We start from the raw sequence: 14023 nt of genomic DNA, 5'->3' as shown, positions 1-14023 counted from the left end.
GAGGGCCATGGCGAATCACGCCACCGCTCAACTTAACACTATAGAATAATTGGATGTAAAGATTTGATAGACCGAATGCCAAAACGGAAACATTCTGGTTTCTGAGATGAAGCATCTATCAAAAAATTCTCATTGGTTTAACTTAAGAATCTTAAAATCAAAAAGTATAAACTTGACCACATTTTGATTTTTTTTTACAGCAAGATAAAGGTTTATTTATATCAATGATGTCTTTCAAATTGATTGAGAAAAATTGATGGGAATTGGTTTGGTGCCAATGCAACCCGGCAAACAATAGAAATGAAAGTTACTTACGAACAACAAAAAATCCCATATATTGCTCTGGCTTCATTTCGATATTGTCCAAAACTGCTAACCAGTGAATAAGGTATTTTTGTCCGGGAGTGAGCCCGAAAAATGCCACATTCAACCTTCCATTAAGGCTCTCCACTTCTTTTTCTATTGGTGCTTCGTCAGGACTATTTTCCGGAGATATACGGAGGAGGAATTTTTGAACAGGCGTGGGGTCATGCTCTATCATGATTATGACATCACCATCGTCAAAACTTGGAATAATTCTTCCATCAGGATAGATGAATCGTTCTAAATATAAATATCGTTTTGGTTAAAGAATAAAGAATATTGATGCTTCAAGTAAGAATACATGACCGAGACCTAATATCCCGCTCAAAAAGCAAGATCCGCCATTGATATTCCAGAAAGTTATCACAACTTCAAATTAAGGCAAACCTCCTGTCTGTTTAGTTACAACTGTGTTATATAATATACAATAAAAAACGCTGTAACTCGTAAATTCGGTAAACCAGAGTATGAGTGAAGTAAATCATGTTCAAAAACGGACAGTGAAGAGGTTCAAATATGAAGTATCATTCTAATTATAAAGCCTCGATATTCTCTGTCAACATCTGGATATCTGTTCTACAAAGACACTGTCATGCCTTTCCCATGTTCTCAAGTTAAGGTTAAGCCTAGACTAGTTTTGAACCCAGAGGCCTGGCTACTTCTAATTCATTACCAAACAAACATACTAGTTTCAAATTGCACTCTGGCTGGCTTGCTTTCCGGTGCATTATTTACGACCGTATATATCCTTACAATATATACATTTGTCGGATCCAGAGGTGGAGTATTATACGAATATACAGACACTCCATCTTCTCTTGAGATAGTTTTTGTGTGAATTATTTTTCCACCACCGAGGTCGGTGAAAATTCTGCAATAGAATCAAGATATTTTCAAGTTCATTATAAGCTTTAATGCATTGTAGGAGTATTGATTGCATCTTCTTCTTCATTGAGTATTATACCAATATTTGTTAATATAGATAATGGAAACCTACAAACGAGTAAAAGAGACAGTGCATAGCGCATACTACCATATTTTGAAAGAAGAAACCAAAATTCAGATATATTGCTATTGAGTTTTTTCATAGTTTTCAGCAACTGAAGGCAAGCTTGGTTTTGTTGAATTCTCAAAATGCTTCAAACAGAATGTTTAGAACAAACAACAAACATATCAGTGGGATAACTCGTAATCTGATCCACATTTCCAAATAAAAAATTTGATTTTAAGTACCTGAAATTATCTGCCTTCTGTGGTGTTTCAAAATATATTGTTGCACTAGTGAAATTAGCCTCTACTCGGTCGATTCGAACTGATTCAGGGTCTGTAATAAAAACACCAGCATTCGGCGATTAGTGGGAAGCCTATTTTAGTAATAGTAAGTAGGAGACCTAGAACTTGCCTTTACAATTTGGGCATTCTAGTTAGAGTAAAACGGTGGTCGCTAACCTTTGTTGTTAAATTACTCCCTTAGACTATTCTGAGCGTCTCTATTCCTCCCTCGATATGCATGGAAAACACTATATTTATTCAATCTCTAATGGATCCTTAGCTAGAATTATGCGCCAGTCACTCACGCTTTTGTACAGATTGAAGTAAATAAGCACGATAGTAATATTAATGATAAGGATGATCAGTAATTGTACTACAACAAATACTAAGCTAAATTCCCTCTACCTGGTGAGGAATTCCTCCTCTGTTGGGAAACATTAGAGTAAACTAATCTAGGCATATTTCACTTTTTTTTAAATAATTCGATTGACAAGTACCCTGAAAGATAAACATCTTACTTGTAATGAACTCAGTCGATTTGGATTCACTAGTTTTGTTATTTCGTCTGGTTTTACCAGTAATCTGGTACCTAGTTCCAGCATTTAGATCGGTCAAGACTGCAGAATATTGCCTGTCATCTGGGTTGTTAATCTGGAATTGAATATAAATTTTTGGCTATGTAGAAAAATAACTTAAGCTAATTTTTCTACTGACAGAAGTAAATATATAAGTTGAAAGTTCTGCATTCGGTTGGCAATTATACCATGTATAAATATTGATATAAATAAATATTTATTGAATTAAAGCAGGTCTCAGTAATAGCAGATGTTTTTAATTATTTTTATTTTGTTGCGTATGAAAAAAATTTTATTCCAATATTCAAAAAAAAAACTAAATGTTAATTTACCTCATGTACATATTGTTTAGACTGTCCATCCTCTGAAGTATAAGTCAATATAACGCTGACTGGCATCCGTCCAATAGGACTGGCTAAATACCAGTTAACTTTCACGTCATTGGCGTGTAGATCGGTGATGAATAATCTTCCCAAAACCACAGGTCCTGTTAATTTATAGATTGGTGCAAATACAATTCAGTTAGATGGATCTGATTTTACAGAACTTCAATTTTTGTGCGATGTGATGTTGACATGGTCAAACAAAGCACTACTTTCTTACAGTAATTGTAAGTGAATACTGATGATTTTGCGGTAACATGATATTTTTTCAAAAAAACACCAATATTTCCAGTTCATAATTATGAGCACAATTTATTTACATATAGTTAATACTAATAAATAATAGGGATTTGTAGCAAAATTATTCAATGGACAGTTATAACTTAATCTGTTCCACTGCTATGAAGTCTATCATAAAATCCAATCATATTGGACACAAAGTGTATCTGTGAGCTTTGTAAAACTTTTGTTGTTATTGATGTGTTAAAACAAAATCCTTCAGTTCTTTTTCTGCTGGATCAATCGATTTATCAATGGCCATATTTCCCAAGGATTTCAGATATTTCATGTTTTTTAAACACATTTTAACTCATTGAAGCCCTGTTTATCCATAAGTTTGCTAGTTTTGGGAAAAAGGAAACAGTAAAATTTTTCAGTGATTGAATTTGATAGCAGGTGCTAAATAGAGGGCAATACCGGTACCTTCATATTTTGTTGCATAAACTTCAATAGGCTCAATGGGCCCAGGTTCATCGTTTGACACACATGTAATATTTCCAACATAATCAGTTTCCCTTGCAATTCTTAAAACGGTTGAATATTGAATTCTGTCAACTTTTCGGAAAACTTCTTGTGATATATCTCTTTCACCACCTTGCAAGTAGATTCTAAAAAAATGCAAAAATTTTAATAATATTTTACAAAGTGTTTACTTTCAAAGGGTGAGTTCGGGTTGAAATTTTCAACAATTGAAACAATATCCAAGGCAGAATCTTAAAACATCCAAGTCTTTCAAGCATTATTGCTATTTTGACTAAATGACTAAGTTTTCGTCGTTAAAATATGATTTTCAGTCTGGAACCTCTTTTGAATCTTGAGTCAAAATCAAAATTTTTATTAACGAAGAATTAGAAGACGTCGCCTGAGTTAGTTTTTGACTGACACAAAGTCTAGAGTCTGAGTTGAATGAAACTTTTATCACACTCCACAACCCTAAATCAAAACATTGAACTTAAAATTACAAACAAAAGGATTCAAATGCTTATATCATAATATGTTACATTCTATCAGATCATTCTATCATTTATCATTATTTCCTACATAAGGGGTTGGAAAATTTTGCAAAATGTAAAAAGCTAAGACAGACTTTTGCTCACTTGAGAATTTTGCAAACTCAAAATTGTTTTGTGTTTATAGAGCATAACACAGGGCATAAAATATAAATAAATGTATTTAATTGCTTGAAATTTCCAACTATTTAATCGATTCTAATCATTCAAGTATAAATCATCAGATAGTAATTCAAGGTTCATACAGTGACTACTTAGGAAGTTTTTTCTGAAATTTTAATATAAGAAATAAATAATTTGGATGCTAAGTGTGCTTGTATAGTAAGCTTCACCTGCAGAAATCAAATTCTCCATCAGGACGGGTAAAGTTAACTTCAACTTCTGTGTTGGTTGTTATTACTGTGATATTCTTCACCTTGCCAGTTACTGAAAATAAATCAAATTCAAATTTAGTGGCTATTGATATTAGTTTGAAAACAAACAATTATGGGAATAGTGAATAAAAATATCAATTTTTCTGGACCTATTACCTTTAATCATGCATCTGCTGATTGAGTCAGGCAATCACAATAGCAAATGGGTCGGGGATCAATGCGTAGTGTAAAATTAATAAGCAGATAAGCAGTTGGAAGAAGACCGAAGAAAAGTTGTTTTAAAAATAAAGCAAATATGTTACAGCATATAATTTAACACTCTTAAGAACTTTGGTTTATAAAAAGAATTTAATAAAATACAGAAACTTGTTTGGCATCAAATATCAAAAGAATTTTTAAACACATGTCAGCAAAATTTAAGCTGTATACCTGCATTGAATTCGAACTCCTTTTCAACACTCTTCAATTCTCTGATTTCAGTGACAATAATCCCTCTGTATGAGGTTCCTGGTGTGACTGGCATTTCAACACCATATCTTGATTTGGGTGGGTTGTGAGCTACATATGCATCCATATAATTTGTTGTTTCCCCCATTTTAAACAATTGGACACTGAATATTGCAAACAAGAAAAATAACAGCAGGTGTACTTTACTTGATCATACCAGAAATATTATATAAATTATATTATATATAAATATAAAAGTGGTAAATGAGTTTATTTTTCTGAATGATTATATCTTAAGTATTCGGGACGCAATCAATTCTTTTCAATAAATCTTATGAATTTTATTACCCTTATCTTAAATTTCAACGAATGCTTTATAGAGTATGAAAAAACAAGGTTATATATTTAATTTACAAAAGAAATATATATATATCTATATACCATGATCAACTCAAATATCTTTATTTTGAGTTTCTGGTGGCTTAATCTTTCAGTATTGTTTTATTTAGAGCATAGTCATGTTAACTAATGAATTACAATAATGAATTCACATAAAAATACATACAGATATCTATCAACATTTCCTATGGCAGGATCAAATGAAATATTAACAGTAGTTGATGTTGTATCTGTTGCTATGCTTGTCACAGGTGCTGGCTCTATAAAAACAAGGAGGTATTACACCACAATATGTCGTTTTACAAGAAAATCATGTATATAACATTAAATGCTTCCGAAAAACAAGTAACTAACTAATCCCATACCCGACATGGAATGGTAACCGAACGAGAGGCCGTGGTTCGCCATATGGATGAGCTGTCTTATCACCTTTCCTCTCCCCCGGGATAAATATGTAAACCTTATCCTATCCTAAATGCGGACTAGAGCCATATGCTAGAAACTACCGATTCCTGGTCTGAGAGTGCAGAACAAGCCGAACTGAAAAATTCACTGTTTTTGTGCTTGGCCTAGTTCTGATGTTCCAAATAACAAATCAGAGGGAAAATTTATATTTTGAATATTTTAACAAATTTAGCACTGCTTGATAGAAATACACTAATGCACTTTTTCGGGGAGCATTTACGAATAGCACACTTGCAATAAATAAAAATATTAGTATAACACATTTAAGCTTACTTATACATAAAACACTGAAAAGTATAATACCTATATTCATTTCAAATAAATCAGATGCACTTTGTATTCCGGAAAAGTATGCATATACATTCCCAAAGTATCTACTACCAGGTATGATATCAATATCAACAACATAAGCTGTGGTGTTGGGAACATGATCAACTTCTTTAGTGATGTCAACAGCAGTACCATATTGTTGCACAAAAGTAATTCTGAAAGTTAATTTTCACATAGCTGGTAAACTAGATAGAGATAATGAGACATTTTGATGTTACAGATATTCAAACATAAAAAATGATGAGAAAAATAATTTTTAGCAATTGGAGCTGAGGAATTGTGAAAGAACATGATCATATCATATTTATTTTTATTCTATTTATCTAAAATCCAAAGTAGACTGTGAGAAAGCAAACAATAAGTAGAATAGTGCCTATATGCCATGAATAGTTCAGATTGAAGTGATTAGTAACTCTTTCCATTCAACACAGACAACTTAATTTTCTATCACATCATGTGGCCTGCAACAATTTAGTTTGAAAACTTGTACTACATGACCATAAAATACGAGGTGAAATGTAAAATGCCCAAACTTGGAGGAAAATATATTTAGTCACACAGAATGTATTGACCTAGTACAGTTTCCGATAAATAAGCACCACATTAGAACGAAATCATAAAAATAATTGAATTGAATATTTTTTAGCGAAATTACCTGTAATAGTCAACAGTTTCTTCGGGTGCAACAAAATTAATTGTTGCAGATGTGTAGTTGTGTGTTGTCGATACAACTTCAACAGGTGAAGGGGCTGAAGTAAGTGAAAATAAATAAACAGAAATGAATATGGGAGATAAAATTTGTACATAAATAACATCTGTTTTCAATGTATGTCGTCAATTCGTACAAAATTGATTTCAATTCGAAGTAGGCATACCTGTTGCAACAATAATTTCCGATTCCTTTCCTTTAGTTTTGTATTTTATTGGCACAGCGGTAACAATATACACGGTTGCCGGTTTCAAGTCTTCAAATATAGGCCTGTAAATGAGTTTTCCCAGACGATTTGTCTGAAAATTAAATAAGGGAAGTTTTGATGAAAAAGAAGGAACTAACGTTTCAATCATTTTCCGTGAGCAATGGAAGCAGCAAATCCTGATGATTGAGACTGACTGAAAAGTCAGATTCAGTTGATTAACATTAGAGTTGCGGTAATTAGTAAGATCAATGACAAAATTTGTCGACCAGGAAAATTATCGTTAACGATAGGGGATATCGTAAAGTGTGCACTTCAAATAAAAGAATTACAGGAAACCGGGATATAAACAATTAGAATAGCTGGATTTATGCAACAAACCAGGTTTTTGAAGTCCAACACATTTAACTTTGATTCAGTGAAGATTGAAAATTCAACGCTGTCTAAATCTTCAATTGAAAAGGCTTCAATGGTGATAGAATCTTCTGTTGTATGAACCTGTGACAAATTTTGCAGGCCCCAAGGTTCTATAAAACAAGGTGACTATAACAGTATTGTACATGAGTAGTAATATTTTCATTGTTCTTCTTGATTAATTTAGCATTTACTTGTATATGCCTATACAATTTTTTCAAACAATAAAACATCGTGACAATAAATATGTCACTTGAATAGAATTTACTATAACATTTAACATATGGAGAGATGTCACTTTACATAGACACTTCTTTGTTCAACTCAAAATTTAGTACTAACATGAATGAAAATGAAATTACCACAAATAAATGAAATGCCAGTAAACTTTCTATTTGAAAATGACCAATAAACACAATGTATTTGATAATACATAAAATCACAAAATTAGCCAAAATGCTAGTCATTCCTTGTTTTTTTTGTTTTCTATTTTTTTCAGCATACCTGTAACTACAATCAATTCAACAGGTTTACTGTCCAATTCACCCCTTCGAGTCACAATGCTTCCTTCATACAGTTTTCCATATTCAGAATTGAATCTGATATAGTGTGTTGATATATCAGGACTATCAGAAATTGTTTTGTTAAATACTAAATCCTCTGCCCCATCCAATTTAAACCTTATCCTGAAAAAAGAAAAACGATTGAATTTGCATACATTTTTTATGACATAGCTTCAATTTCTCGAAGCGAGCATTGATTCAGCTGATTAAGGATTTGTTGTTGTCATATTGCTAATATTACTGGTTTCACGAACCGTTTTTAACACAACAGTCTCAAAAATCATATTGTCGCACATGGCACTGCAAGTCCAAAACATGTGTCAGTCCACTATAAGAGGACAATATAACTTGGTTGAATCGTGGAGTACATGCAAAATTCAATTTTGTATGGTGCTCATAAAAGATGATTTTGTGTAATTTAGAGTATCATAACAGGAACCTCATAGTTTCATTCCACTTTTGTGCAAAAAAAATGATAGAAGTAACTTAGGTTTGAAAAAACTGTCACATTCACAAACTTAGAAACCAGCTGGGCTAGCACTCTGTAATGGTGAGATTTTGATTTTTTAAATATTAAACCACCCAATAGACTAGAGAGTCTTTTGGTTATAAAATATCAAGCTGCATAGAAGTGCGTAAGGGTGTTTATTTAACCTTATTTAAAACTAATGCAAATCAATTTGAAGCTGGAACAGACAGTTCAGAAAATAAATCCTCGTCGTCAGCTCATTAACAACATATTACACTGTAAGTCAAAATGGAAGCTTTTTTGTTTAAAGCTTTATTCAAAGTAAAATCTAAAAAAGATCAATACAAAATATATTCAAAAACCTGTATTCATCTGCATATCCATTTGGAACTTGGAAGCTTATGGTTATAACTCTGTTGGTAGTATTCGATACAACATTCTTGACTGGTTCAGGAACTAAACATATCAAACCATGTCAGTAAAGATTATTCAAGAAGAATTTACATTCTGATACAACATCACTCATATAAAACTGAATATTTTGAAGTATGAAATAATTACACAGATGTAATATGGTAGAGTTTCATAATATACATACCCGTTTGAAATGGTATTTTAGTGCTGTTGCTTCTGATGCCTTTGCTTGTAGTCAAAGAAGAGAGTAGGTATTTAGCTCCTGGTATCAATTCATCAATAGTAGCATTGTATCTGATAGATGGGTCAAGTTCTGATGACCACTGTGAACAATATTATTTATAACTTGAGTTAGATCAGCTTAAGTAAAAATTAGAAAATTCATCGGCCTGACAAGAATTTGTGGAATGAGCTTAGTTATTGCAGGTGGACAGGAAAAAATCTTTCTGAATCAGAAAAACTTCTATATAAGTATTTTTTCCTCAAAATTTCTATTTTTTGGAATTCACTCATCCAAGTTGTTCTACAGAAGGTTGCCTTATTTTTTTTCTTGTTATGTGACAACTGACATCATGTAAATAAACTTAGCAAGCTAGCCATGTTAGCGCATTACGGGTCACTTGGAGCATTGAACATTTCTAAATTAAAAACACAAAAAACCTTTAATTTCATTTTAATAACTTACAACAAACTTTTGTTCCATTAATGTCAGATAATCTTCTGAAGTGACTTCGAATACATATTCATCTGGTTCTCCAAGAGATAGTTTAAAACCAACCATTACATCCGTAGTTCCAACTTTGATCACTTGTAAATCTTCCGGTGGCAAAGACTCTATACATTACATTAAAAGATTAATATCAATGAATAGTAAAAATATCAATATCATCAACAAATCAAATCAAATATAGCACTCTGAAAAGCTATTTTTTCAAAACATTTTTATTGTTTGTATGTAAAATCATTAACACGATCCAGACTGAAATCATTGGCATACTAATCTGTTTGACTGCTCCTAAATTATTAAAATCATGGCTGAATGTATTTCATAAGGTAACCAAGTACATTTACTAACAAAATTATGTCAGGTGCCCCTAGTATCAGTAAATAGTGATTTATTTATTTACCTTTTGCTGTTGATGGTATGGTATGGTATATAGAGATCAAATTGCTGAGTTTGTATGAGACTAAGTGAAATAGTGACATATTATATTTACTTGTACTAAATTCCGCAGTTGTATCCGGACCATCATTCCCTTGTAATGATGGTGTAATGATCACTATGTAATCTGCAGTAGGTTTGAGCCCATAAAATACATGAGAATAATATTCTTGGCCTGATATGGCAGATAATTCCTTTGTGTTTACTATGTCTCCAGTTACATTTTTCACAACCATTCTATAAAAAAATAATCAAGAGAATTAGAAATGCACCAGTATTATCAAAAATGGGTGTTTCAAGATTTTGTTCGTTTGTTGTCAATGTTTTTTAAAAGTCCAATCATAATAAACTTACGTATAAATGTCACTTGTGCCCGGCTCAGCTTGGAAGCTGATGTTCACAAAATAAGTATCTGGTACTACAACAATGTCATCAATTGAGCTGGGTGCTATAACAAGAGCAATAATAATAAAATTACTGAATAATGCTAAGTCTTGAAAACTCATTTATAATTTGAATTTTAATAGTTCATCTATAAGCTCGACAATTCATCAACAAATATTTGCCAAATGCAGAAAACGATTCATCATTGTTTGACTAATGCTGAAAGATATCCTCGTGTTAGACATTGAGAAGTACCAAACCAGACTTGTCTGAGCTATTTTATTTGATTTTACTAATCCGTCAAACATTTTTATAATTGAAAATAAAAATCACCATATACAAATTTTTTTTATCAAAAATGAACAATATCGAAGTTTTATTGTTTGTCTCTCTCTATCATTATTATATGATGGCATTTTTCTATTTGGTCCCAATGCACAACACTTCACAATTTATACAGAGTAGGATTAACTATGACACCTGTGTAAAAATAAATCATTGTAGTTGCGCTCTTTCGATCATTGTGAACTGTCCACGATGTGAGGTTATATCTTGTACTTGGATTCAGATTCAGAATGTTAATAATATTATTTCGTTTGACATTAACATCATATGCTGGTACCTGAATTCAAGAAATGGAAGTTAGATATATTGAAGTTACTAATCAACAGTCAGAAACAGCCAATATTATACATTTTAAAATAAATAACAAAAAACAAGTAAAACTTTTAATTACATTGACAACTATCGGTTTCGAGTCAGGTTCACTTTCAGGTATAATACTGAATACATATTCATCCGGTGTTCCAAGTGCAGGAACAAAACTTAATGTAATATTGTTTACTCCAGTTTCAACCACAGTCAAATCATATGGGGATGACGACACTAAAAATAGAGATAAGTTTATAAATAAGGAACACAACTAATAAAAGTTTATAAGTAATGTACAATGTTGGTAACATATGTCTATATATTCATATGCATAACAATGGAAAACATTTCCTATACTGCTATTATCTGATTGAAAGCTCAAAATTAAGATGACGCATTGCGTCCAGATACAGAGAACCATATCAAAATAGATATAGAAAAAAGTTTCCAGAGAAAGAACGATTTTTGTAAGGTGGGTATTGGATTGTTAAATGTTGTTTACAGAACAAAAATTACAAACGTGTAGTGAAGTTTCTCTCAATTGTAGTGCCCATCGTTCCATTCGTTGTTGGAGTAATAACTACAGTATGAAAGACTGTTGGTTGTAAAGGCATTAAAGTAATATTAAAGAAATTTTGATCAGGTGGAACAGGATAAGTCTTCTCTTGTTGGTTGTCTTTGGTTTCATCATAAATAGTGAAACTGGTAATAAAGATAAAATATGCAAATACTAAATTAACTAACAATTAAACAAAATTAACATCATTTCAAATTACGACTTGACATTAGGTTTTCAGATATTGGTGAAAGTGATGAGTTTTGATGATTGAATCTTTGAATTCATTCGAGACTTTAAAATACTGTTTTCGTCCATAAAATAACAGTGATTTTTTTTTTTTAAATCATATTAAAACCATATTACCTGATATTGTCAGCTGCATCCGGTTCAAGTTCAATATACATATAAACGTAAACATCCCCTGGTGTAACAGTAACTGACTGAATGGCCTTGGGACCTAGGAATTTTTTTCAGCATGGTCATTAATATGCAAAATGGCAAAAATAATGGAAGAGCATGTTAACAATTAGAAGTTGAAATTACTATTCAAATTCTGCTTGAGGTGCCAGTATATATTAATTGGTGATCATGTTGGCATCAATGAAGGACTGAATGTAGTAACATTTCACACAAATTGAAATCTCGCTTAGACTTGAATTATTATTATATGTATAGGAATTTAATTTTTTTTGCAATTCTATTTTTATAGATGCAGAGTAATCAAATTACGAATTCATGATCATAAAATTTGAAGTGAATCAACTGTTTGAATGAGCTTCATATGAATGAAAATCCCTGAATTTGAATCCCAAAATAAAATAGTTTTGCTGATTATCATCAAATGAACAGTCTATGTTTGATTAAACATTATTTTTATCACCATCATGGCTAGTTTATTTGATGATTTTTAAGTGATCAATAAATCTACAATGAATTAAATATATATGCAATATGTAATACAATAGGTATTAATGGAATAGATTTTACCTGTTTTCACATTAAGTTCTGCTGTTGGACCGAATTTGTCATATTTGAAAGGTCTTGCAGTGATGCGATATAATGTATCTTCTGTTAAACCATAAAAGGTTGCTTCATATTCATTGGCACTCTCTGAGTTTTTCTAAATAATATTTGATGATTTTGTTGAAAATAGGCTATCATATTTTATAGGTATCTTTTCGTATTTCAAGTGCCACACAGCACTGTATAACAAAGTCAGATGATTTTTGTTCACTTAGTATCCAAATATTTAGTCTCAACAAAATTCTTTCATTGCTTGAAAAAGAACAGGTAGAAATTGCCCAATGCGTTAAAAAATCATTTTAAACAAATAAATTATATTTAAAACTAATTGTACCTTTCCAATATTTAAAAAGATTTATTTCTACTCAAAAAAAAAATACTTCAATTGTTTTTGCCTGATCCACCAGTATCTTAGTTCAGCACTCACCATAGTCTTATTCGCAATAGAATTTCCATCGCCTACAGTAAATATGGAAAATTCAACGCTTTCAAGAGAGTCATCAGTCGAGTTTGCCATTACTACAACATAGTTTTGGCTTGTTTCAACAACTTTGAAAGATGTAAAAGCAGCAGGTCCTGAAAACAAAAGAATAATATATTATCCTAGATTTAAAAAAGATGAATCATTTGTAACAACCTAAAAAGCAAACCTACTTGTTATAATGGTTTGATGGACCGTTTCACTTTGTAATAGTCCACTGTGAGTAACAAAGGTTCCTGTATAATTGTTGCCAGGTTTAACAGGGAAGCTGATTCTATAAACAACTTGTTCAGGCACCGGTTTGATGTCGTCATCAAAGACAGTTTCACCTGTATCTTCAGATTTGATGAGAATTCTGAAGAAAAGAGACACTGTATTAACTAATAGAAATTGAAGTTAACTATATTTTTAAATATAAGAGTGGCTTATAGATAGCGTTACAAAGGATTGTATTTTCTTAAAATAGAACCAGCTTGCTTATTGATCGAGCACGTTTTGAAATTTATTACTCTATTTTCATTCTCTAAATCTTGAATGAAAATATAAATAGCTCACATCATTTTATACAGAAAAAAATTATGCATAATATGCTCGGTTTTGTTATCCAATACACGCATTAATAATCTGGTTTTATAGAATGCCACTTAGAATTCATTTTATTGCGAAATGTCTGCATTAAAATTTAAAGTTCTCACCTGTAAAAATCAGCATTCCCATTAGCTGCATAGAATCCGAGAAACAGGGAATTTTTGCCAGCCATACGAATTCCGATAATTTGGACTTTGCCAGGCACTGCAGAAATTTATTGAATAAAAATTAAATAAATAAAATTTCAAATAGGCTCTTCCAATGTTTATAATAGAGCTATGCATACTTGTTTGATATATAGTTGAAGTGAGATTACTCTTTGCATTAACATTCATTGTCCATCCTTCCAGCGTATAATTGGTTCCTGGTTCCAGTCCGCTAAGTAACAATTTGTTTTCCGCGGCAACACGCACCAAGACAGGAGAAACCTGGGTGAGTATATTTTTCAGTCTTACTAGTAAACCAATGAAGAATAAATATAGAAGAAGGAAATATGAGAAAAGA

General features: G+C 31.7%; 1 protein-coding gene across 1 annotated transcript in view; it reads right to left on the bottom strand.

Moving 5' to 3' along the window:
* The window catches only part of LOC120331262 (uncharacterized), a 119010-nt gene that overhangs the window by 88155 nt on the left and 16832 nt on the right, over positions 1-14023 (bottom strand). The window contains exons 33-60 of the mRNA XM_078113790.1: positions 13806-13947; positions 13627-13723; positions 13105-13286; positions 12878-13026; positions 12415-12547; positions 11791-11884; positions 11389-11570; positions 10954-11102; positions 10698-10839; positions 10188-10281; positions 9889-10070; positions 9357-9505; positions 8856-8994; positions 8620-8713; positions 7730-7911; positions 7193-7338; positions 6773-6905; positions 6553-6646; positions 5871-6052; positions 5269-5362; positions 4686-4867; positions 4215-4308; positions 3296-3480; positions 2543-2697; positions 2154-2286; positions 1597-1687; positions 1050-1234; positions 316-603 (exon numbers count right to left, since the gene is read on the bottom strand). Coding sequence (XP_077969916.1) covers positions 316-603; positions 1050-1234; positions 1597-1687; positions 2154-2286; positions 2543-2697; positions 3296-3480; positions 4215-4308; positions 4686-4867; positions 5269-5362; positions 5871-6052; positions 6553-6646; positions 6773-6905; positions 7193-7338; positions 7730-7911; positions 8620-8713; positions 8856-8994; positions 9357-9505; positions 9889-10070; positions 10188-10281; positions 10698-10839; positions 10954-11102; positions 11389-11570; positions 11791-11884; positions 12415-12547; positions 12878-13026; positions 13105-13286; positions 13627-13723; positions 13806-13947 — 4072 coding nt within the window. The remainder of the gene's footprint in view (positions 1-315; positions 604-1049; positions 1235-1596; positions 1688-2153; positions 2287-2542; positions 2698-3295; positions 3481-4214; positions 4309-4685; positions 4868-5268; positions 5363-5870; positions 6053-6552; positions 6647-6772; positions 6906-7192; positions 7339-7729; positions 7912-8619; positions 8714-8855; positions 8995-9356; positions 9506-9888; positions 10071-10187; positions 10282-10697; positions 10840-10953; positions 11103-11388; positions 11571-11790; positions 11885-12414; positions 12548-12877; positions 13027-13104; positions 13287-13626; positions 13724-13805; positions 13948-14023) is intronic.

The sequence above is a fragment of the Styela clava genome, chromosome 6, assembly GCF_964204865.1.
Source record: "Styela clava chromosome 6, kaStyClav1.hap1.2, whole genome shotgun sequence".
Lineage (NCBI taxonomy): Eukaryota > Metazoa > Chordata > Ascidiacea > Stolidobranchia > Styelidae > Styela > Styela clava.
This window is presented reverse-complemented; position numbering and strand designations above follow the sequence as displayed.